At 34.2% G+C, this 25,929-nt stretch overlaps 1 protein-coding gene across 1 annotated transcript; it reads right to left on the reverse strand.

Annotated features, from left to right (window-relative positions):
• Positions 1 to 1,677: 1,677 nt before the first annotated feature.
• On the reverse strand, positions 1,678 to 23,291 carry CALB1 (calbindin 1). The gene is made up of 11 exons (XM_061171662.1): positions 23,027 to 23,291; positions 22,456 to 22,532; positions 18,519 to 18,593; positions 10,204 to 10,287; positions 10,034 to 10,090; positions 6,721 to 6,798; positions 4,178 to 4,233; positions 4,049 to 4,088; positions 3,866 to 3,919; positions 2,943 to 3,014; positions 1,678 to 2,596 (listed from the first exon to the last, which is right to left on the reverse strand). The coding sequence occupies exons 1-11, from the start codon at positions 23,103 to 23,105 to the stop codon at positions 2,483 to 2,485; spliced, it is 786 nt and encodes a 261-aa protein (XP_061027645.1). The 5' UTR covers positions 23,106 to 23,291; the 3' UTR covers positions 1,678 to 2,482.
• Positions 23,292 to 25,929: the final 2,638 nt, after the last annotated feature.

Genomic DNA, 25,929 nt, shown 5'->3' on the forward strand with positions numbered 1-25,929 from the left:
CAACATAAATATCTTCTCACACTCTGATGTTTGTTTTTTCAAACTACAAACAAATTTACTCTCTTAATAGTATATTTTTGGGAACAGAGTTCTTAATTTTAATAGAGTCCAATTTTTCAATCTGTTTTTTCATAATTGGTTAAGGAATTTTTCCATGCATGAGATATTAGAGATATTCTCTTGTCTGCATATACTTCCCATTTATGTTTAATAATATACTTGGAATGAATTTTGTGATATGAGGTAGGCATTATATGAGCTATCTTACATTTGCCCTTTCAGATTCACCTTCCATTCTTCATTCTGTTCTCTGCTCCAGGGGGCTGGCCTGTCACTTATATGTAACTGTGACTGATTTAGCTGAGTTATAAGAATTTCTTTTCCTGGTAGTGCTCGGGAGTTAAAGTCCACCATGATAGGCCAGGTGCTGGATTCGTAGCCATTATTACTATGAGCACTCTAGGAAGTTCCCTCAGATATACTCCTATCAGACTTTTTCTTGCTTTTCTTTCTTTTTCCATGCTATTATTGTAAGAGTACCAAACCTGGTCTAGTTATAGTGTATACTTTGTAATGGAGAGTTGTTTTCCTACAGATGAAATGTAGGAAAATTCTATATATTCTTCCTATTCCTCTGGAGAATATCTTTCATACAGAAATATTTGATTATGTCTGTTGGGCAAAGAGCTACAAATATTTGGATTTTTTGAGATTTCTTTGTAAATCTTAATGTCAGAGACACATATTAATTCAATGAGGCATCCAATAATGCACTGAGTCAGGCAGGTTTACATTTATTTAGATTTCCTAGGCTGTAATAATTTCAGTAACCTACATTTCCCCTGAATTGATCATGGGCTACGTATTCACTGACTTTTTGAGGAAGAAAACAAATATACAAGATTATTAGAGTTATTTTCCTTTTTAGTTATTCTTAGTAGTTAAATTCAGCCTAAGGTCAGTGCTTCCATTTACACACTAGAAGCAAAGCCAGTCTACTACTGCCATCATATGAGAAATTTTATTTTTTGGCAATCTTTTCTGTTCATTCTTGGGGGAAAGAGATACCTCACTTTTTTGTTATTTATATGAATTGAGAAAATCAGTGCAGAATTTATAGAATGGGGACATTCAAAGTGACCCAGAACCATTAACTCTTTGGCAGTAACTTTATAAATTTCAAAGAGACACATCTCTCATAGTTCCCTGCTTCACATCAAAAAATGAGAAATCGTCAACCATAACATGTCAACTATAACCAGTATAGTATATTCTAGCTACAAATATATGAAACTGTGACTTGGATGTGGGTCAAAAGAATGTTTTAGAGTCACCCTTGCTACATAAGATAAATGATTGCATTAGCATTTCTCTTGAGATGTTCTTTTTAACTCATTTGAAACTATTCGCAGATAGAAATAGAACTATTTTGAATGCTGATCTCAACATGAAATATAGAAATCACAGAATACACAAAATTATTGATGATATAACATTCAACAATCAGGGTGCTATGAATTTTAAATTAAAATTCAATTATGTAGTAAAAATAGAGTTGTTGTAGCTAGGAAAAAAAAAAAAATTTCAGAGGCAGCAGTTACCCTTGGTGGAAATGAACCGTTCTACATAAAAAGAAGATCCAGGAAGAATGCAAACTAAACACCAGGATACCTGATATATATAATTTAATCAGATAGTACATAGACTATGACATAAAAACAGCAGTTTACTAGAATAATTATAGTCTGCAACACATGAAAACAGTTTAGAAAATGGGTTAAGGTCATACTCTTTGACAGTAGACTCGTTGGAAATACAAATGTAGAATAAGACAGATTTATGCATCGTCTGGTGCTGCCTTTCCTTGTCATCAAATCAACTTGAACCAATAGATTGGTGTGGATTCAAGCAATAGGTGTGTTGTTGATTAATTGACTAAATCTTGCCTAGTGAGACTGTTAACCTCATAGTGCCACAGTTAACTAACTATTGATTGATATTTTGGTATTTTAGATGCAAAAGCACATTTCTCCTAATTGGAAACACAGTTTAGAACTACTTTGTGGGGCAGACTTACAATTGTCTGAAATAAGAATGCTTGGCTTGTTATGTATAGTTCTTCTATTCAGTGACAAATATGCATTTACATTTCAGAGACTAGGATTTTAGAGATTAATCCTGGTGGGATTTTTAGGGAAATCTTGTCCAACTATATTTATGGAAGCAAGAATATGTTAGATTATTTTTTTTAATTGGATGTATTGACTGGCCTAAGCATAGACATTCTCCTTTTCAAATGTACAAAAAATGTACATTACAAAGAGTATAGAAACAAACTGAAAAGAGTGTGCCACACATCCTGGATAATTATCTATATGCAGTTAAATTTACAGATACAAAACAAAATACAGCCTACTCCCTTATAGTGCACAGTTATTTTTAGATACAATGTACCGCTAGTAAGTGGTCATGGGCATCAACTCTAGTTGTCCCCAGCAGAGAGAATAAGAGCAAGATCCGTTCGGTACAGCTTCCCTCCATCCGATAAAGCCATTATGCTTTTCTTGTATGTTGGAATATTATTAATATCCAGATCCTATATAGGGCATAGAATTATTATAATCCAGTTAAACATGGAAGTGAATTAACCACTGTCAAGTGATAAAATGTGAGACGAAACTGCTTGTTACATCAATCCATCAAGAAAAGAGCTAGATTAAATTCTTATACAAATGTGGATAAATCACAAGGTTGTTTTTGAAATCTATTTATCACAGTTAAACACTGATTCAGGCCAGTACCAAATCAGGTTAAGAACTGAAATCTACTTCTGCTCCTCTATAAATTTTTAAAGTAGATTCTCCAAAATGGATGTGAGGTTGCTTCTAGATGGATCCATCAAGTCTGCTTAAGAAGTAAGTGTGGCAAGGTAACTAGATTACCTGTTTATTCTTCTCACATAGATCCTTCAGTAAAGCATCCAGTTCATTTTCATCTATGTATCCATTGCCATCCTAAGGGAGGAGTAATAAAACAGTATATAAGCAAACTCATCCATAATAATGGAGAATGTAGTAAATTGGAAATAGTTGAAATCCTCAGAAAATCTTCCTACTGCAAACTTGGCAGATATTCTAACCTCTTAGGTCAGACCCTCAAATTTTTAACTGCTCCAAAGTTCCAAAATAGATATGAATTCCCTCTCATTCAGCATCTTATATTTGTCAAATGCTTTGAAATTTTCAAACTGATTTCACATTTAATATTTCACTTTATGTTAACAGTATCACCACCTCCTGTTGAAGTAAGAAATTAATCACAAATATTTTCATATGAGTGAGGACATAGGCTTGGGGAAGCTATATTACTGGCTTGATGTCACATCAGGCAGTGGAAAGGCTGCACTAGAGCCCACAGAGGACTGATTTGGTCCAGGAGTAGAGAAATTAGAAGAAACAAAGCATGTTAACTAGTGACATCATACACAACCTTTCCTCACACACATTATCTTACCATATACTACATGGGAGGATTCTGCTGGATATTTTCATCTAGCTTAATCCTCATTCTACCCTGCAAAGTGAGTATTATTATCTCTTGGTTACAAATGAGGAAACTGAGGATCAGAGGAGTTTGGTATCTTATACAAAGCCTCACAGGAGATAAATTGTAGCATGGGATTTGAATCAAATTTGTCTAATTTGGGATATAACATAACTCATTTCCTATGACAAGAATAAATTGGCTGAGTAATTTTAGTAGCTCATGTTTCTTTTAATATAACCTTGAGTTTGAGGTTAACCCTTCCTGAGCATTTTCCAAATTCTTCTAAAGAATCAAATTATAGATAAGAAAATTTTTTTACCTGATCATATAACTCAAAAGCTTTATTGAACTCTTTCCCACACATTTTGACTCCCTAAATGATAGAGAAGAGAGCAAAAATTAAAATGCAACTATTATATTCCATTGTGTTTCCCTTGGCAAATATCCCACATTCTAACCTTTCGAGAAAAATATTATTTGTGGTAGAGAAAAAGAGCAATACCTGAAATTTAAGAAGAAAATTCTCCTGCACTGGCAGTAACCTTTTGAGAGAAAAACATTATATTAATACATTAGATTTTTGGCAAGGATCAGCTTTTTATAATAATATTTGCATAGTTCCTAAACTCACCTGGCCATCTCAGTTAATTCCAGCTTCCCATCATTATTTGAATCAAACAATTTCAGCTGAAAGATAGAATGCATTACTGTAGCCATTGAAGAATTATTTATTGCATTAAGGAGAAGGAAATTCAAAATAAAGCAGTATGAGTTATCAATTACCTATATAGACAGCAGAATTCTAGAAACTAGCATCTATTAAACTTACAGTGCAAAATTTCTATTCTATGACCTGTGTCAATTGCCAAAATTTATCAGAATATGGAATAGTCAGAGTAATAGTGATCTTAGGCTAGGCTTCTGGAACATAATCATTTATTTTTCTTGCAAATATGTGTTTATATGTATCAAGATGTGGGAGAGATGGTGTTTGGCAGTACATAGCACGTCCTGAAACTTTCCAAATAATAGTATGAAAATTAATATTTAATTTGTTTCTCTCTTTTAGAGCATCAAAGAGTACAATCAGAATAAGCAGGTAATATGAATAAATCCTCAGAGAATAAATTTTTTGAGTAAGTTTGAATTGTTTTATTTTGCCTTGAGTACTAGATGCTTAATAAAGCTCCTTACCTCCCCATTGCACTTACATACACATCATATACCAAGACATAGCCAGGTATAAACACATTCATACCCATATTTGGGAAGCATTCACATTTTAGAAAGTTGTAACTACTGTTCTAATATTTTATATAGAAGGACTACATATAAAATAAAATATATAAAATATGTGAAAAAGTGGCATTATTTTTGTTTTTAAAGAAAGGAATGTGATCATAAAGGATATAGGTTTGGTGAGGTCTCTTTAGGGAAAAAAAGAAGGGCATTCTGTGGTTTGAGATGTTCTAAGAATCCTTTGTAGGAGGTAGATTTTTTCAGGATCTGATACTGATGCAACATTTTATAGTCCATTGACTATAAAAGTTCTAAATTGTCACAGTGTCTACCAAGATACTGGACACCAGATCACACAGTTTAGTGTCCACAGGGAAATATTTCCCTACAAATATATTTAAATTTTAATTAGTTCTTGATTAATCTGCTTCCTGGATTTGAGCTTGTTTATGACATTTAACCAGATAGGCCAGGCCAATTCAACAGGGGGAAAACTCCCATCTGAGTGGTTTTAAAAAGGCTGCTTCAAATTTCTACTTGGAAAGGAGTCTTTAAGTAGACATCCTTTAAGACTGGCACAAAACAGAAAATTGCTAAATGTAGGTTATTGTCCATTTCCCAAAAGTTATTCAGAGTGTAGATCTGCCCATTGTGACACGTGTATGTTAGTGCTGTGGTAAGTGGCGATGTAATGAGGAATTAAAGAGGACACTTCCTTACAGTGAAAACTTTTTTGATTGTTTTGAAACTAAAGATTAGTCCCACTTTATAATAAATATCACTGTATAATGAATAAGGCAATAGTAAAGTTCTAGTGGGTTTTTTTCCCCCACATAAAAGTAGGCTGACAGGCTGAAAGTAAACCTCAGTTACGTCAAATATGATCAAACTCTTTATAAAATTATTTCTCAGGAAAAAATTCTAACTCCTTTATTGGTCTAAAATAACATAATTGTTATAATAGGGACTTATGTTTTACAAGTTACTTATTTATATCAATGAGGTAAGAATTCACTGTACATTTATAGTACTTAAAGTGTGTATAAATATAGGTACTGATCTGGATAATTTAAAACTCTGAATTTCAAAAATTAAACAATTAAAATAATGTTGCCAAAATATTGGGCCATGGCTTAATCAGTTTGGCAAAGGCTTTTTCCTCATAGTCCTAATGCTGTGAATCAAAATGAACAAACTTTACCCACTTGGAAGTTAATTAACTTCATGGGCATTGTATTATTTTATCTGGAACTTTATAAATTTATTTGTTCATTCATTCTTCAAACATTAAGTGCTTATGTGTAAAACAATTTTCTTCACTCTATTGTCAATATTCTAAAATAGTTCTTGGTTATACTATTTACCATAGCATCAAGCTCAGGGTATATGTGGATTTCCTCACCCAAAGCACAAAGACAATATTCCCAAATAACAGGAATCAAAAGAAAGAAGGAGGAAATATCTATTTTTAGTCACTCAATGAATAAAGTAGCCAGAAGTTTTCTTTAAACTCTAACAAAGTCAATGATTTCCTAAGACATGATAAAAATGGATTCAGAATCTCTATAATAAATGAGTTTTTGGTGATATAATTTATATATCTATAATGTAACTTACATATATATGTGATACAATTACACTGGCTTGTAAGAAAAACAAGTGATATTTTGATAGATGAAAATTACCTACCTCCACAAGAAAGGAAATGCTCATATGCTGAGCCTTAAAACCAGCCTTACAATACAATTGTAGCATTCAGCCTTACAAGGTATAAGCATCCCTAGGTATCTCACTTTTCAAGTGAAATGATACATATGTGCATGTGATACCCACACCATGGCTTGTTTATTTCATCCTGTGTAGACTTGGGAATTAGCCAGAACACAGTAATATTTCATAGGCTCTTGGCTGTAGTCTTTTCAAGATCAGTCTTACCATTAGGTCTGTATACTCAGCTAGTTTTGTATCATCAACAGTCTTGTTTGCTTTTTCCAGCAGGTCCTTTAGAAAGTTCTGTTAAGACAAAAAAGTCAGATAAATTTCATCAATAACAAACAATCTGCTTTCATTTCAGCCTGCCTTGAAATGGAACACCACAGGAATACAAAGGAAGTCTCTTTTTGAGGGTAGAACCAGGTAATGGGAGGAGCTTAGAAGGGAGGTACTCTTGGTGTTCCAGCAGTTCTCTTTGACTGAAAACTGATCTGTCACAGTCTGTGCTATGCTATGCTATGCTTTTATGATTTCAATTAAAGAAGTATCTTGATTGTGCACCATGTAGGAATCAGAGTAAAAACTTGTAAAACCAGCCAGCCCAATGGATGCATTTCTACCTAATGGTATCTTCACAAATACTCATGTAACTCTTCTCCAAGAAACAAGAAACACAAGGGACCGCCTTAAACCTTTGTGAGATATGTGAACAATTATCAGTAAAGAAGGTGGAGACCTACCCTTAATTTCAAGTGCATTTTCTGCCCTCACAAGCTGTATTTCCACATCAGTTTATAGCCAATATGAAGTACATTTCACCAGAGGGCTTTTAGGCTTGATGCAGTACAAAGCACCTTGGTTAGAATGTTTCAGCTGACTGTTCAAACTAAAACAGTTGGCTGCAGATGTTACCTAATCTTTGAAGGATATATGAATCACATCAAAGTAGAGATTAATGTGGGAAGGATGAAAAAAGATGATTATTAATTTGACAGTTGAAGTTTAGGAGTGAATTTAATTTTTTTTAACAGAGAAATAAATTAAAGCTTTATAAAAACTTGCCATATAAATGACAGTGTAAGTACTTAATATAAAAGTTCTTTCATTTTGTCTAGTGCTGTTCATTTGCAACTTCTTTATTTGTTCAGAAAATGAATTAATGCAATTATGGAAAACTGAGCAGATATTATGTTCAGACATTATTGAAGGATTGGGTTTCTTCAGTTTTGCAGTTGTTTATCTCCCTCCCAGATTTTCTAGCTCTGCTGGGCTGATTTAACTTCATTATTTTCAAGGAAGGAGACCTTTTTCTTGGTTTGATAAATTTAATTTCACTTCAAACATTCCACTTCAAATTCAAAGTGAAGCATGGAAAATTCAAAGTTATCTGTTGGGGGGTGAATTTTACTTTTGAACCATATGAGGCTTTTGTCACAGACTAATTGGGTTAAAAATCCTCATCAGAGACTAAAATGGTGGTCACAAAAATAGCCTGGGAGAAACCTTGGGATGCTGAGATTCAAAGTCGTGTCTGAGAGCAAGCAATGTTTTACTCTATTACGGATCTTAAAATTAGCTTTCTTGAAAGATCCATTAAAAAAGAATGCCAACTTATCTTCAAAATTCCCCAGAGAGGAGTACTTCTATTTAGAATCTCTTCTGAGAATAAAATTTAGAATAAAGAAGGCCAGTATTGGAAATGAGCTAAAGTTTCATTATGAACTTGAAATGATTTTTAAAAGAATTTTTTTTTGGTCCAATAGAATAAAAACACAATAGTTTAACTGTCACCTTGTGGGTAACCTTGTGGGTTGCTGAGTTGCAAATTTGTGAAAGACATTGTTTTTGGTGATTGCACATGAAAAATCTTTACATTTCTAAGTGTTTTTATTTTTTAAGATGTTATTACTATTATTTTCCTTTCTTAAAAATTTTTTAAGAAATTTTAAAAAATTATTTTTTTGGCCGTGCCACGAGGCATGTGGGATCTTAGTTCCCCTACCAGGGATTGAACCCATGCCCCCTGCAGTGGAAGCATGGACTCTTAACCACTGGAGGGCCAGGGAAGTCCCTGTAAGTGTTTTTAGTTAAATATGTTTTAACAATTTTGCAGTGGTACAAATATATGTAACTCAAACCATGTTAAACTATGACCAGGAAACTGTGTTTGATATTCATGTTTCCCTACATAATAGCAGAAGAGGTAGCTCTTGATGACTGAAGCTTGAAAATGTTTGGCCTTGTGGGGAAAAAAAACATTATTATCATTATCAGATATTCTGTGTCCAAAACTAGGTTCTTTTCCCAGGCAGCTGTGTACTCTTTAAAAATTATCTAATCTCTCTGAATTTCAGTTTCTCTGTTTGTATAATGGGAATTATAATATCTCCCTTGTAACTTTTCTGTGAGGATTAAACGTTAAAATATATTTTAGGCATCTAGTACTATGCCTGCCACATAGTAGGTGCTCAATGATTATTAATTTGCTTCCCTTTTAGTCACTCTATACCATGAAGATAGAGAAAATAGAGTCTTCCAGACTGAGAAATATTGAGGTCAATTTAAAGAAATGAGAGAAAGATGTTTCTATATTTCTGAAGGCTAGTAAATTATTGAGTTCATGAATAATATAATTTATACTGTGCCTGTATTTCACAAAATCTTCCACGTGCAACATCTTACTTGATCTTCACAATAAATCTGAAAGGAAGGTATTATTACCCCCACATAAAAGATGAAAAAAATCAGGCAGAATGATATAGAGATTTGTCCAGAGGTAGGACTTGATTTCAGACCTCTTTGCCTTTTCCTTCATATCTTCTTCCTCCCCCACCAGCTCCTATATACATCTGTGAGATATGAACTGATAAATTCATTTTCAGAGTTGCAGTTTTTCGGAAGTTTGATTATATTAGGACTTTGTTTTTATTGCTGTTACTGAGAGACAGTAAGCTAGGGGTCTTGGAAACAGACGAGTTTAAAGATCACTGTTCTATGTCTTATTTCTGTGTAGCCTTCAGTACATCACTTAACTTCTCTTAAATTTTTCCTCACTGGGGTAATACTAATCTCAAAGAACTCACGTGAAGATTAAATGTGTGTAAAGCACCTGGCATACAGTAGGTGTCCAATAATTATTTATCTTGAAAGAGAAGTCTATTTTATATAGCAGTTTCATTTATAAAATAAAATGCCAAATTTTAATGAAAATAACCAACTTCTTTGGCTTAGTATATCATTATCTATCTATCTATCTATCTATCTATCTATCTATCTATCTATCTATCTATCTATAAGCTACCTCACATAACAATTTGTATACACCACAGAAAATGCTAATTTTACATTGCTGAACAGAATTTCAAGAAGTACTTGAAGTCTCTTTTTTGATCTGGTTCTTTATTAACAATTGGAAGAGTGGGTGAAAATGTGCCATTGCTCAACATTAGTTTCTTTTGTGGGAGGTTTTTTAAAAAGCTACAAAGTTCATAATTATATTTGACAGGAAAAAGCTTACATGTTTTTACTTGCTTACCTTAAGCTCTTCAGTTTCTATGAAGCCACTGTGATCAGTATCATATTTTCTCCATGTCTGTAAATTATTTTGGATAAGGAAAACCAAATATATTAAAAAAAAAAGGCAACCATTTTCCTATTTTAAGTAGCTTTCTGAAAACATCACTCAGTGACAGAGCTTTCTTATACCTTCATGAATTCCTCACAGGACTTCAGCTGCTGGCATCGGAAGAGCAGCAGGAAGTTCTCTTCTGTGGGTAATACATGAGCCAACTAGAAAAGATTTAAAAAGTTGTTGTAAGGAGCTTGAAAGCAAGTCTCTCATATTTTCTGCTCTTAGTTTTTCTTAACATAGTTTTATTACCTAGAAAACTAGGAAAGGAAAAACATTATAATCGATTTTCCCTTTCTGATACTTTGCCCCTACAAAGTGCCATTGTGTTTTCCAGTGCTTGGGTGTCCTTGAGTGACTGGTTCTCTGGTCTGGTAGATGACCACAGCAAGCATGCATAGGAAGCTCAGATAGGGATTATTTGACCAATTCTCATCTGCTAGACATACAAGCAGACTCATCCTGGTGGCTTGACCCCTTCATCTTTTCTGTGCCACAGATCTAGTCTTGTTCCTCTCAGGGCACACAGAATGGCACACACGGGGCCATACATTTCATGTAGAATAAAAGAAACTATGATAAATATGAATGAAGTGGAAAGGATAGAAGGAAAAAATGCATTCCCAAGTCTGAGGAGAAAGCTTATTAAGAGATGCAAAGGAAGAGAAACTCAAGACAATTGTAAGACAGTGGAAAGAGAGATGGAAAAGACAATTCACAATGAACAGTGGAAACTGACCAGTAATAGGGAATATCAGTTCTCAAATTTTTGGTTTCTGCTAAAAGAACGTCTGCTGCTTGAGTCCAGGACTTGAATTCTATTCGATGATCTCCATTTAGTGACCCTATGACATTTCTCCTTAGATCTCATTTCGTAACTTCAACGCTCATTTTCTTTAGGAAAGAAGGACTCCAGATCCCATTTTAAAATGAATATAATCTATCTATTGTGTGCAGGGAGGGAGGGAGCTGGATTGATGGCCTCACTGAAGGTATGGGTTCTATTCCTGGCTCAGCTGCTAATTAGCTGTGGTCCCCAGCAACTCCCTCAGCCATTTCTGGAACTTAGCATGCTCATCACTAAAATAAGGAGTTGAAATAGAAACCAGTGTCTCTTAAATGTATTGGGTTCAAAATGACTTTGAGAATCTGTTAGAATCACTACATCTTCAGCATTAAAGAATGAACCTACAACACTATATTTCATCTAATTTCCAGAAGCTGATGAATCTCCTGAACTACGGTCATGAACCCTCATCTCTGGATTTTAGACCAAGAATCTGCAGTCTAGATTAACCTTAAGGTCAGCATAAAGGCCGAAAGTTCTACCAAATTATAGGAAAGACTCTCACACTTCAAAAAAATGTTGTCCTTTTAGGTCCATTAAAAAATATAAAATTTAATATAAAATGTATCATTCTACCTTATAGGCAAGTAATCTCAGCTTCTTTATGCCTGTAAAATATGTCCTTTAACATATCTTGTTTTTAGATCTTTGAAATAATATCTCAATTTAGAATCATTCAGTTTATAGGCACTAATAATGGGATGAAACTAAGAGACAGGGCCAGACATCTTATTAGGATGTTTAGTATGACTCAGAAAACATTTTCTTATTTAGCTTGAAACAAAGGTCACTAGTTTGGTTGTGCATTAATGCAAGCATTTATTTAGGAAACAGGAAATAGCCAATGCCAACTCTCTATTTATTGGTATGTAACTTGTCAGATACCACTTTGTAAGTTTTTGGTAGACCTCCCCATAGACTATCCACTTCAGGAGGGCAAAGACTATTCTTTGTCTGCATCCTCTGAATACTCAGTGTGGTGCTCAATGTTAGGTGCCTGACATAAATGTTTGGAATTTGTTGATAATTTTACTTCATTAAAAATACCTACTTAATATGATTTGTAGTGAGCATTTTTTTCCAATCTTCATTGCAATTTTCTATATTACTTGGATTTTCCTAATTATTGTGTGTTGTTTTGAACAAAAATAATAATTTTTCTTAAAAAATTCTATTTATCAAAATCCACCAAATATATAAAAACAGAAAAAATAAAAGAATGAGCTAGTAAGCAACGACCACATGTAAAATTAGGGAAATTTTAACCATCTTTGTTTCAAAAATTAAACTTCATATAACTTTCATAAAGTACAGAGGTCTCTAGAATGTCAAATATAGAGACGGTAAAATTGCTCTTCATGTGTAGTATAAATATATATCTCTTTGCCCATGCCATTTTGGTCCTAGTTGGTTTAATTATAAGAAAATACATATTATATCTACATGCAAAATAGTCAATCTTTTAATTTAATTGAACTGTTAATGTTAAACTGAATACAGTGCTGTCCTATTTTACAGACATTAGAAATGAGTCTTAAACACATAAAACATTGTAATAAGACAAACCAGCACTAAGAAAGAAGCAATGAATATGTGTGGATAGGATGTGGCTATTAGTGAACATTAAGAAATCATCTTTTTTGTGTTTTTTGTTTTGTTTTTGCTTTTTGGTGGTTTTTTTTTTTTGGCCACACTATGTGGTTTGTGGGATCTTAGTTCCAAGACCAGGGATTGAATCCGGGTCCTTGTCAGTGAAAGCGCCTAATCCTAACCACTGGACGGCTAGGGAATTCCCAAAATCATCTTTTTCAAGGTGTGTTTCACAATGCATATGAATTAATATTCAAATTTCAGAGCTGGTGCAGTAACTCTCCAGCTGTTGACTCTAAGACCATATCTACAAAGTACCTGAGGTCTTTTATAGAAGCTGTTAAGTAGGGCTGCTTTTGTCTCTGTTTTGCTAAGTCACTGTTGTCCATAGTAGTATCCAGTACTACCTGTTCCAAGATTATTGGTGATTTCTTAGTTCTTAGGCTGCCTGCCTGCTTTTTTATAAACTCTCAAAACTTTATTATGGGTTGGAGAAGAGAGTGGAGAAAAGCAAGGGAATAAGTGGCAGGCAGATAAGCTGCCACAGGAGAATCTCTCAAAGCTTCATTTATGAAGCTTGTCACTTGTTGCTTGTCACTGAGAGTGGGGAAGCAAAAATTTCTACTTGCCTGTCTTCCCTATCAGTCTATATACATGTTCAGGAAAGGGTCTGTGTCTTAATTACTGTTTCTTTGCCTGGCACCTGCAAAAATTTCAGTAAATATTTTACTCAACCAATGAATGAAGGCAATTGACTATCTAGGGTCAGCATAGGCTTCCAATAAATGGAAATAAAGTTCCTTTGGAGATAATTCAAATAACTTATTATTGAGTTGTGGATAGGGATTGGGGTGGTCACTGTGATATGACATCCAGAGCTCTCTTTAGGTGCTAGGAGTGTTGCTATGGTCTCAACTGCCAGGTCTCTTTGGGAGATTACCTGGGCTGAAGAGAGTTACGTTCCCCAAGGAAGCTGAATTCTATGACTGATGCATATGGGGATATAAAACCTAGCCCTCTCACTGAAAACTTGGGACATCTCTGAAGGGTCATCCCAGTTCAGAGCTCACTGTAGGGTAAACTGAAGTTGAGACTATATCACAGCCCAAAGTCTCCCTCTGCCCAGCCCTGTTCTTTTCATTTACCTTCCACAGGTATTGATCCCAAGAGCACTTCCTAATAAACTTCCTCATTGCTTTACTTCAACTCAGATATGCTCCCCAAGGAACTCAACCTGTCCTATGACAGGGATCTTTACCATCTCTCTTCTATTCCTAGGCATAAAATGGAGCTCTTGCCTGTGTTTTGGAGTAGGTTGAAATCCCTTGCTATGGCTCATGTGGCTATGATTCAGAACCTACTAGGCACTGTGCTGGATGCTGGGGATTCGTAGTCACCGATAGTAAGAACTTTACAGGGAGGCAGATAATTTCAAAAAAAGTTTTTTTCAGACAATTTCAAAGCAACATGCTAGGTGCTGGGAGAGTACACATGAAGTAACTTTACTAGAAATATAAGTGACTGAGCTATATCTTTTAAAGCACACATGAGGCATAACTTTTGAAGACAATTTTGGTGCATGTTAGCTTCCTTCAACACATATTAGTAAAACATTCACTTTTTTGGTTTGGGAACCAAAGAAATATCTTTCTAGCCAATGAGAAGTGAGTCCAGGAAACCTGGAAATTTGAAAGGCAAATAATCTTTTTGTACAAATTAAAGACTAGTGGAATTTAATAATTTGAATTTGACAAGTTATAAAAATGGGAAAAAGATTGACATTCAGAAAAATGGTGTAGATTTTCCAATGAAATACTCCTTTTTTCAATAATAATAGCAAATACATTTATTGAGTTTTTACAGTATGCCAGATTTTATCTATTTGTTTGACATGTATTATCACATTTGATGTTGATACTCATATGTCAACCCTGTTCACAGCCAAGGAAAGAGAGACTCAGAGAAGATAAATGGCCTGCTATCACATAGCTTATAGTTGGAGCCACGTTTGAAATCAGACAGTCTGACTTTTTTGATTTTGAGACCTTGTCCTTTTACCATCACCCTCCATTAAAATCTTCAGTCAAAAAGTTTTCTTAATAAACTGTTTTTAAAAATCTATCCAGAACGAAGTTTTAAATCAGACTTTATTGTCAGTCATTTCCCCAAATTCTGAGGTAGAAGAGTAGTCTGCTATAAAAAAATCACATTTACTATGGTTAAACTCACATGCTCAAATCCCACTATGGCTGAAAAGAAGGAAAGTCTAGAGAAGTGTCTGCTTCCCTGGGAAGGTTATTATAGTTTTAGGATTAAAATAGCTTATAGATCTATTTTTCCAGTGGATGCACTGACCTAGACAAATAGACACAATAGACTGGAGAGGTTGGTAGTTTCCCACAAAGTTCCCAAGGGATCAGGTGAAAAGTTTGCAGATTTGACATCCAGCTAAAGGAAATATCTATACTTAATGTGAGCACCAGAGAAGAAATTTCTATTATCTGTTAAATCATTCAGTCTCTCTCTTTGACTATTTTAATCAGTGTTCTCTGCAATAGAGCTATTAGTCTGAATAAATTTAGAACATTTTGACAGTCATGGTATTTGTTAAATTATCTCAGAATTTCAGTGCTCCTGTTTTGAGTTTGTATCAACAATCTCTTTATTACCGAAATGTATTTGTGTGAATTTTAAAATCTCTTTAGAGACATAAAATTGAAAAGTTCACAAGAAAGCATATCTGTACATTACCCTTCTTTTTACATGTTTTTACATGTCTAGGTAGCAAAAGCATGTTGTTGGAAAGTATCAGTCAACTTTATTAGAACAGAAGTTTGAAAATTAACCACTATATTTTCTGATCTTTTGAATGGCACATTTCAATTAGAGCCAAGTCAATTTGGCCTGTTTCCACCAGGAAAGTAGACTGCCACTTAAATACCATTTGGTTTACTTTGATTAGATTTTGATGAGCCCATGTGTACACCTGCTAAGTGGGCAAAACAAGCAAATCTAACCCTTTTTTCCTTTGAACACTGAAGTGATGGTGTACTTGATGTGAGTTGATGAGAGTAAGTAGACTATTATTTATTTTGACAAACCTGGGTTTTTCCATTCCTTCATAGCTGGCTGAGATTTGTGTATTTGTATTCCTTGTTATATATAGTATTTCTTAGCAAGTGATATATAAGTTGGAAAACAGAAAGGATGAAGTTTATTTAATACAACTTTCTGGTGACACTAGAGGGCACATTACAAATTCAGGCATTCCCCACTCCCCCTTTCTCCATTTTGTACATGTAATCTGTAGCTTTCAATTCCTTTTTTACAATGATTTTTTCAGAACCTCTCCTTTTTCTTGTCCCTTCTGCTTAACCAGGCTAAGTACAATCAACATGCATATGAACTACAGCAGCAATCTCTTCCCTGTTCTCCCATTCTCTCATTTTCACTTCTCCAAGTACTCACCCTCCCCACTTCCTTCTGTGTCTTGGCTGATAACTCAGATTAATGAAAATAATTCTGGAATCAGAGTCAGACATAGGCCTTTATAAATGTTCTGTCACTCCCTGCCAGTGGGATCTTGGACACATCATTCAACCTTTCTGGGCTTCAGTTTCTTTATCCTTAAAATGAGAAATCTTGGCTAGTTTTTCCCACAGGTCCCATATGACAAAAAGTTCCCTGTCCTGGAATACTTAAACTTTCTAATTAATTCTTATGTGTCTCACTTCTCTTCCTTTAAACTCTTTCTGCTTCCACTGATCTGAAAATTCTTCCCAAATTATGTTTCAAGCGGTTTGGTCAAATAACTTCTTTATACTTTCTGCATCCCTGTTCAACCAGGCTAAATTTAAGCCTTGCCATAAGTAATCAATGAACTGAAGCTTGAAAATATTTTCTTTTAATGCAGAAAATGTATGGATTATTAATTGTAAAAAAAGGCTGAGTAATTTAAAGGAAAATGGCTGAAATTCTATTGAAGTCACAGGTTTCCTCAACTATAAATTAGATGCTCATTTTATATTTGTATTTATTTTATTTTGTTATAATGAGGATCAAATGAGATCACATATTTGAAAACACTCTATAAATTGTGTAATGTATACAAATAAATGAAAATTCTTTTTCTTACTCTTATTGCTATAAAAAGTTCCTCAAGTCTTCATTTCAGTCTTCATTAACTTCTTCATCCACTTCTGTTACCTATTTCTCTCTATCTTTACTCATACAGAAATCTTTTCTTTCTTATAACAGTTTCTTTTCTCAAACTTCTGGGGAAATTTCTTGCATCAAACCTCTAGAAAAAGTATCTGCTAGTGACTCCTAGCCTCCCATTCAAATTAGACCTCAAATGATGCTTCATAAATGATTATACCATATCATACACAGTAAAATATAGATTCAAAACAGATTCATCCATCTTATCCTTTTAAAAATGTAGAATCCATGTGAATCAGATCCATGCTTTTTGTGCTACTGTTACAACCCAGTACCACTGAAGAAATTAAAATAAATAGCTGAGCCCACTGGAGTTCTTAAAGGTGAAATACTTTAAATACAAGATGACAGTCTTTCCTCTGCTAGAATTATAAAGTATGCCAAACTCTGAAATAGCCACATCTATAATTTCACTGATTTTAGAATTTCCACTAGTTTTGAATAATTAGATTTATGTCATCTCATTTATGTTCATTTCAAAGTTATTTTCTTATCCTTGATGATTCATATCTTGATTAGTTGGCCTCTATGTCAGTCTATAAGTCCCATTACTATTAATTTATCTATTTATATAGTAATGAGTTACACATGGGCAAAGGGGAAAGTGTATACTCCAGGGAAATATTTTAATTACAAAGATAATAATAGTATGTTCTTCCTTAACTCTATTTGTAGTAGCTGTTTAAAAATAAGTGTATTTCACATTGACATCACAGGTGTCCTATAAGATCAATTATTTGAAAACCAGGTTAGTTCTCTGAATCAAAGGTAAATTATGACTAAATGTTGTTGACAGCCAGAATACTTCACAATCTAATACATTAAGAACATTATATAAAGACCATAATTATGCCTGTGATTTGGTATATTTTAAAATATGACCTTATTAATTTTTCTGGACAAAGTTGTTCACTCAACTTCTCTAATGGGTTGCAGACATAAAGAAAGTAGCTGAGACACTAGATTTTATAAAAGTAGAAGTAAGGGAAGCAACAGCTGTTTCACAAATCTGAGAATGCTGAAGAATTAATGCATAGTCAAAGTTTTGCCTCCTTGATTCATAGACAAAAAAAAAGTTGTCCTCAATAGGAAAAGTCATTGTCAAAAGATAAGATTTGACACCCACGGTTTTAACTCTTAAAGACTCAAAAGAAATCTGTACCTATAACACATCATAAAATATTCACTGACTTTAGCTAAGGTCTTATGTTTTTATAAGCCCAACTGCTAATCTAAAATGGAATTTCAGAAACCAACATGCAGTTTTTTGCCATGATATCATTTAGGGACTGCAAATACTTTATTTTATATTCTAACAGAAAAGTCTACACTGTTAAACAATAAGAAATACCAACAAAGCATGTACTTGGTTGGTGTTTTATTGAACTGAATCTGGGTAATGTAATGGGATGAGTACTCATCCAGAAGTTGGGGACTTGAGCCTCTAACTGCACCAGTGCCAGCAAACAGTTAACATAGTCAAAGGCAAATCATTTCACTTCTCCAGGTCTTAGTTTCTTAATGTATTAAATTTCAGCTTTGGATTAGGCAAATTCTTAGGTTTCTTTCATTTCTGAGCAGTTTTTGATTTTATATTTCTTAACAAAAGATAATATGTTACTTAAGTAAAATAAACCTCTTGGAACAGGTCTTGCCATATCATGTTTGAGTCGAATACAACTCCAAAAAGCTCCTTTATTAAAACTATATGAGAACAATGCATAAGTTCCTTACCTCTACAATTCCTATTTTTCCATCATCTTTTTGCCCATACTGATCCACAAAAGTTTTCATCTCAGGTGATAACTCCTAAAATTATAAAAAAGCAGGTAAGAAGTTTTAAAAAAAAAAAACCCAAACAAACAGTATGCTTGTGATGGTGTTAATAACTTGTTGCAAAGAAAAACTGGAATTAGAACCATTCAGAATTATGCATACTGATTAACTATTTTCATGAAAATTAAGATACAAGTGATACACAGTTTTTACTGGTTTCAAATGACTTATTATTATTATTTCTGAATCAATCACTATGATTTATCTTCTATTATTAGTTTTCAGAATGTTATCCTTTGAGAATGTAGTCAGAATCATTCAGTTCATAACATTTAGTGAATTTAAATATAATGATCACTGTGAAAGTACTTTAACATTGCTTGCTTCAGGAAAGATTATTTTATATTGCTGCACTAATTGCCCTATAATATTTTCCTTATTATAACATGTTTTATCCATGGTGTTTTATCCATATGTGTTTTCAGACAAGCAAATAATGTGAATGTTCAAGAGCAACTCATTTGTAAGCAAAGAATGTTTCCAGCATGGAAGTAGTTGGAAACATTCTTTGCTTACAAATTAAAAATCAGAAAAATATGTGTCAGATTAAAAAAAAATAACTTGACCAATTTGCACTTTCATTAGAGACAGACAATACTGATGACCTTATTTTGGTCACTGACTGTATATGCTTAAGATCTTTGACTCCAAGAGTAATTTAGGGAGCAGTTTTCCAGTGTTTCCTTGTTTCCATTTTTTTTCCAAGACGATGTTCTCTCTCCCATTTAGTTATGTACATAAGACATGTTTAAGAGTGACAAAGTGAATGCTTTCATCTCATTTGACTTATTTTTTTCAATGTATTCTATTGCTTACATAATCTCTTCACATATTGCCAGATTAGAGAGCTCTGAACTGTAAACTAGTAACCTGAACATAGAACTAGTATTCAGGAAGTTGGATTTATACCCTTGGGTCTTCAACATAGCCCATTTAAAATAGCCCTCTTACATTAACTGAAGCCTATGTAAAATAGGTCAGCCTTTATGAGTGTCCTATTCTGTGTCCTTGGAAAAGTAAATTAAGGTCTCAGTTTTTATCATAACTAACAAGATAGTGATATTATCTATCACACACATTTGCTCTAGGGATATAATTTGATGGCTATATTGAGGCTGAATATTATTATTACTAGTGTTACAAAATCCTACTTTGGTTAAAAGTAAATATCTTTAGTAGAACTGGGTAACAAATAGTAATTAAGCAATTTAATATAGACTTAAAAAACTCTTCCAATATGGATTATTTCAACTTGTATTTATTAAAGTTTATTTATTTTATTACAGCAACAATTGTAAGAAAGTAAAAATGGCAATAGTGTGACTATCAGCTGTTATGTTCTTTACACATTCCTTAAAGTAACAAAAAAGTATAAAGTAAACTTAAAACAGTGTATACCTCTAGTCCAAATTTATGTTTTAAACAGTGTAAAACATAATGATAATGATAATAATAACAAATTAAAGCTTTATAAAAAAGAAATGCAAACTATGTTTAGTGAAAAATGGTAACTCTGAAAGTAGACTGGGTTGTTATATTTCATTAATGTTATATTCACTTATAGTTAATATTATTGAAATTTTTGAAATTTCACATTATTAATATGATAAGCCAAACAATGTTTCCATTAATACAGTAAAATCTGTTATCCTATTGCTAGAAATGCAAAGAAACTGGGTTTATAAGGTCAACCTTTAAGTTCTAAAAAAAGAGAAGAAAAAATATAAAAGTAGATTTAGTACAATGGGGTCAGTAGTGAAATATTTGTCTACTACATGAACCTCTCAATCCATATCTTGATTTATATTTTAACTATTCAAAGCCTATATTACATAATTCACAAAATATTCAATAATCAAGGTATTAAGCAACTTGATATAATCCTGTACCTGTGCTCAAATTTGGTATTATTGGATAATAATCTAATAATTACAGCTTCCAATATTCTAAAATTGGAACATTGACAGTAGAAAAAAATAATTAAGATCTAAAATCTTTAAAACTCTAACATGAAGTTACTGTTTACAAAAAGTATAAATATTAAAATGGGAAGAGGAAAAGAAGTATCTGAAAACATGTATAGAGTTTCTAAATATCTGAATTTCTAAATGAAAATAAATATTAAAATTACTTCCAGAACAATTAAAATATAATCATTTAGCTGCTGGAAGCATCTTTCAAGGTTTTAATGAGAAATTTTATGGCAAGTAAGATTTTCCAACCAGATTTTTAAATATTTATATTTTTAAATGTGGAAGAAAATGTTTTATTAGTCAAAGATACATAGAGCTATAATGATAGTATTGCATGAATTTATTTACATGGTAATGTATAAGGTGGGGGAAGGGAATGGAGAAAGTTTATAAAACATTTTCAATTTTATTTGATCTCATCCTATTATACTTTCAAATTTATGTAATATTAAATCTGGGTAAAACAATTCCCAGAGTGTTATCTGGTTTTAAATCAATTTGATTTAAATCATTGGATTTTAGCAATTGATAGTTTTTTAATGCGTCATAATACATTTTAGTGTTCTCTGGGATTCTTTTGAATATGTTGTACAGAGATGTGTATCACACAATTTTCAATTTAGATAGAACAAAAAGGTAACTATTAGTAAATTGTATGGACAGATATATATATGTATACTATTATATATATAACTCAATGCTAGACGTGGTGATCTGCTAAAAGATTCACACACAACTATATTTTCCTCTAAAGATATACATATGTATAGTCTATAATGTAAAATCTCTAACGATAGTCAAAAAGACCAAAGACTGGTAACATCTCTCTAGACCAAATACAACATTGCCTTCTGAAATGCAGTCTTACATAAACCCCAATAGATTAGTAAGATTCTTAACCTATTTTCCTCTATGTAATCATCTCATCTATGTTTTAAAGCTGGGCATATTTTATTTTTATGCTGACAATATCTCTTCTTAACAGGTTAATTTATGCCTAAAGGAAGTCATTCATAATTAGTAAAAATTGTCATTTGTTTAATTAACTAATGGCTTAAATTACAAATATAGCTTATTTTCAAAACACCACTAATTGCTTCTCATTAGAGTATCACTTTGCTTGTTTAAAATATGTGAAGTTCTTAAAATTACTTTTTACATCTCTAACTTTTGGTTTTCTCCTTCTCAACAGAAATGAATCCCCTTTTTGCTAAATGTCTTGCTCATTGTTATGTTGCAAAGTTGTACAACTTTCCCCCAGAGAGGAAGGTCAAGACAGGACATTTTTTCATCACTCCAACCACATCAACATTACAAGAATAATAATTGGCAATAGAATAAGAGATCCATAATCTGCAGATTTGTTTCCTGACCACCAAGGGGCAGAAATGTATTTCTACCCCCTTACAGGCTGTTAAAGAGAAGTTAAAAATTACCTAACTGAACTCAATCGAAGAGGTGGTGATCTGCTAAAAGATCTCACCCACACTTTCCTTTTAAGCACTATTAAAGAAAGTACAAGTATAGAATCTATATTTTAAAAGCTCTGATTTCATACTGTAAGATTTTTTCCCTTTAAGGAATTTCTCTCTCTCTCTCCTTTCTCTCCCCCTCTCCCCCTTCCCCTTCCCCCTCCCCTTCCCCCTCCCCTTCTCCCTCTCCCTCTCCCTCTCCCTCTCCCTCTCCCTCTCCCTCTCCCTCTCCCTACACGATTTGGAAAGGCTCTCTTTCTCCCCTTCTCAGTAAATAAATGTTTACATTCCTGGAAACCGTTTGATTTCGCTGGCTCTTTATGAGAATGCTAGAATATCTATTTATTTAAGGGCGAAGGTCCTTTTACTCCTTTGCAAACTTCAACCTACCAATCCAGCCTTCTTCCGCGCCTGCTGGAGCTCCTGAATCAAGTTCTGAAGCTCTTTTCCTTCCAGGTAACCACTTCCTGTAAAGACAAAGAGGCACCCAGGTGTCAGACATCTCATTCTGAGTTTCTTCCCCATTCAATTTCCACAACAGCTATCTTTCTGGCCACCGGAGAGGTTCTCTCTTGCCTCGATATTCATTAACCCGCAAAGGATACAGACGCAGCAGTGCTCCCCTCCCGGCGCGTCAACATTTAGACCCACTAAGGGCAAAGGAGGATGGTTGGGATGCTGAGTGTAGCCGTAGAAACTTTGGGGGCAGGGTCCCTCAATCCCCCCCCTTTTTTATGAGTACTATTCTTGGAGAATAAAAGTTTACGGTTTTGGGATAACATAGAAACAATACATAAACTTTAGAGTTAATGGTTGGCCGCCAAATGGAGAGATAAGATTAGGGAGGTGGGGGAAGAAGTAAAGAAAAGAAATGAGGGATAATCAGATCAGAAGCCTCAAGGAAGGGGAAAGGGAGGGAAAGGGCATGGACAAGGTTCTTCAAAAGAGAGAAGATAATCACCGTCAGCGTCGAAATGAAGCCAGATCTCGAAAAACTGTGAGGCTGTGATCAGGGATGATTGCAGGTGGGATTCTGCCATTGTATAGCGGAGTGTGTGTCTGCGTGCAATATGTGTGTGTGAGTATGTCAGGGCGAAAGTGGGGTGAGAACCTCAGGGTGTGTGTGTGTGTGTGTGTAAAGAAGAAATCCTGGGCTGCTGGAGGAAGAAGAGCAGGGCGCAGGCGCTGCCAGGCGCTGTCCTCGGTGCTGCTCAGCTCTGGCTTTCCTCCGGAGTTCTCTCTCCACAGCCGGCACCCAGTTCTCAGTATTTATCTTGACAGTCGAGCTGGGTCACGCCTCCTCTTGCCTCCCATTCCTCAATCCCGCCTCTTGCTCGCACCAGCCTTCTTCCCCTCCCTTCCAGTTTTCTCCTCTCCTCCCAGGAAAGCTAGTTGGAGCAGTAGTTTTGAAGTGTAGAAAGCAGCGGGTGGTGGGAAATCCTTAGCTCAGAGACTGGATGCTGAAAACAGACTAATTTCCCTCACATTCTTATGTCCAAAAGGTATCCTACTCCTGAATATTATAGTAAAACAACGTACATGAAGAGGTTTTGATTTTCAGATGGAAGAGGAAAGCTAATGATGGGTAGAACCACATAAATGATACTTATATTGTGTGTGTATGTGCATGATTTCTCCAAGATGTTTTAGTATTTGTTTGAACAAAGTCAGGTGAAAGTTTGGCAAATATTAGATTAATTTGATTAATGTATACAAGGAATATATTGATATTAATAACTACTCTATTTTGTGCTTGTGAGGACCATCACATGAATGTTTCTTAAGATGGTTTATGTAAACAAGCCTTGCCAACATGAGAAAGCAGGATTATGGTTTTTTTTTTTCAACCTGAAGTAGAATTGTGATTGGAAAGTGACAGAATTAAACTATAAAATCATAAAATGTTAGGAGAAGGAAGTAATCTTTAAGGATACTATGGTTTATCTCCTTTGGGTTTAGAAAGAGTGAGCAAACTAAAAAAAGAGAAACGAAGGATCTGGTCCAAGTTCACACCTAGGTGAGTTAATGACTCAGCCAAGGCCCTGCTAAGTGGCTGGAACACACATATCTTTCCTTTTTGCTATGCCAAGCAAGTCCTGTTAAATATTTTTTCAGAAACGGGAAGTTACCATCAGAGTTGGGGGGGAAAAAAACTAACTGAACACTTTATGTATTTTAATATAATAAATAATATATTTAGATGATTTATTATTTACTTAAATACTTCTAAAATATTTGGTTTTGAATATTTTGAAACCTCGAGGTCCATTGAAAATGTATCTTTTTTTTTTTTAAGATGTTAGCTATGAGTTTTTCTTTTTTTTTTTTAATTAATTAATTTATTTATATTTATTTTTGGCTGTGTTGGGTCTTCGTTTCTGTGCGAGGGCTTTCTCTAGTTGCGGCAAGCGGGGGCCACTCTTCATCGCGGTGCACGGGCCTCTCACTATCGTGGCCTCTTTTGTTGCGGAGCACAGGCTCCAGACGCGCAGGCTCAGTAGCTGTGGCTCACGGGCCTAGTTGCTCTGCGGCATGTGGGATCTTCCCAGACCAGGGCTCGAACCCATGTCCCCTGCATTAGCAGGCAGATTCTCAACCACTGCACCACCAGGGAAGCCCTGAAGATGTATCTTAAGTGTCTGATTAGAAGGGTACAAAAGCAAAATGAAGGAACAAGAGAAAATTCGAATACAGCCAATATAGACTTAAAGTGAATTAAAGTGAATTCACCAAGCTCTATTTTTTAACCTGTGTAATTGAGAATGAGAACCCTCAATTTTATGTTTCTGAGACTGTAAGTCTACCTAGTAGTGGATTTGTGGCCTATTTCAATAATCTTCTCAATGGAGTTCTCACTTCCATAGTACTTTGCTGTACACAAATTATTTTCACTTTAGTTACCTTATATGATTCTTACATTTAGTTTCTGAGGCTGTTATGCAGAGCAATACTACTACTAATATTTTACACAAAAGGTAAATAACTGTATTCTTGGACTAAATAGGCATTCATTAAATATTCATTTGTTTATACTTTTATTTATCCAATAAACATTTATTAGTACTTATTATGTCAAGCACTCTGCTAGACACTGGAAAATAATGAAATAAAAAACATGGTGCCTGCCTTATTGAAGCTTAGATTTATGGAGATATAGTCACATGCACACACATGACATAATAGATATGATGGAGGTATGCACAAACTACTATGTATGTATAAACCTCTTAATTTTTCTGCATGTGTGAGAGTTGAAGCTTAAATTATCTAACTTTTCTTAGATAACAAGCACAGAGAAAACTTTGTTCCATGGTGGGCACTTTTGGTTATAAGGAGAAATGGTCATGGGAATGAAAGACCAATAGCTTGTGCAAGCTCATAAATTCTGGAAGACTAATCCTAAATCCAGTTTGCCACTATATTAGCAGCAGGAACTTTGTTTGAAAAAATATAGTATGTGAACTTGGAAGCAAATGCTATCACTTCAAAGACAGGGTGAGAAAGAATAATTTGAGGAAGCACTCTGACCCTTTCTAGTCCTAACAGCTAACAATGTCTAGACTTTGGGTACAGTTTGGAGAGAAGGAAAAATGCTGGGAAAAAAATGAAGGAACATGAATTGAACAAACCAATGAAAAGACAGCTAACACTTCTATTACTTTTGGTAATTACAACTAATTTTCTTCCTGAACACCCCTGACACCCTCCTCCCACCCAACACACGGTGGTATAAATTCCTAAATAGTTCCACCATAACTTTTTTTAGAGTATTGTTTTAAGTTTCAAAAATATTACATGACAGTGAGAGGGAGATACAAGAGGGAGGAGATATGGGGATATATGTATACATATAGCTAATTCACT

The sequence above is a fragment of the Eubalaena glacialis genome, chromosome 17, assembly GCF_028564815.1.
Source record: "Eubalaena glacialis isolate mEubGla1 chromosome 17, mEubGla1.1.hap2.+ XY, whole genome shotgun sequence".
In the NCBI taxonomy this organism is placed as follows: Eukaryota; Metazoa; Chordata; class Mammalia; order Artiodactyla; family Balaenidae; genus Eubalaena; species Eubalaena glacialis.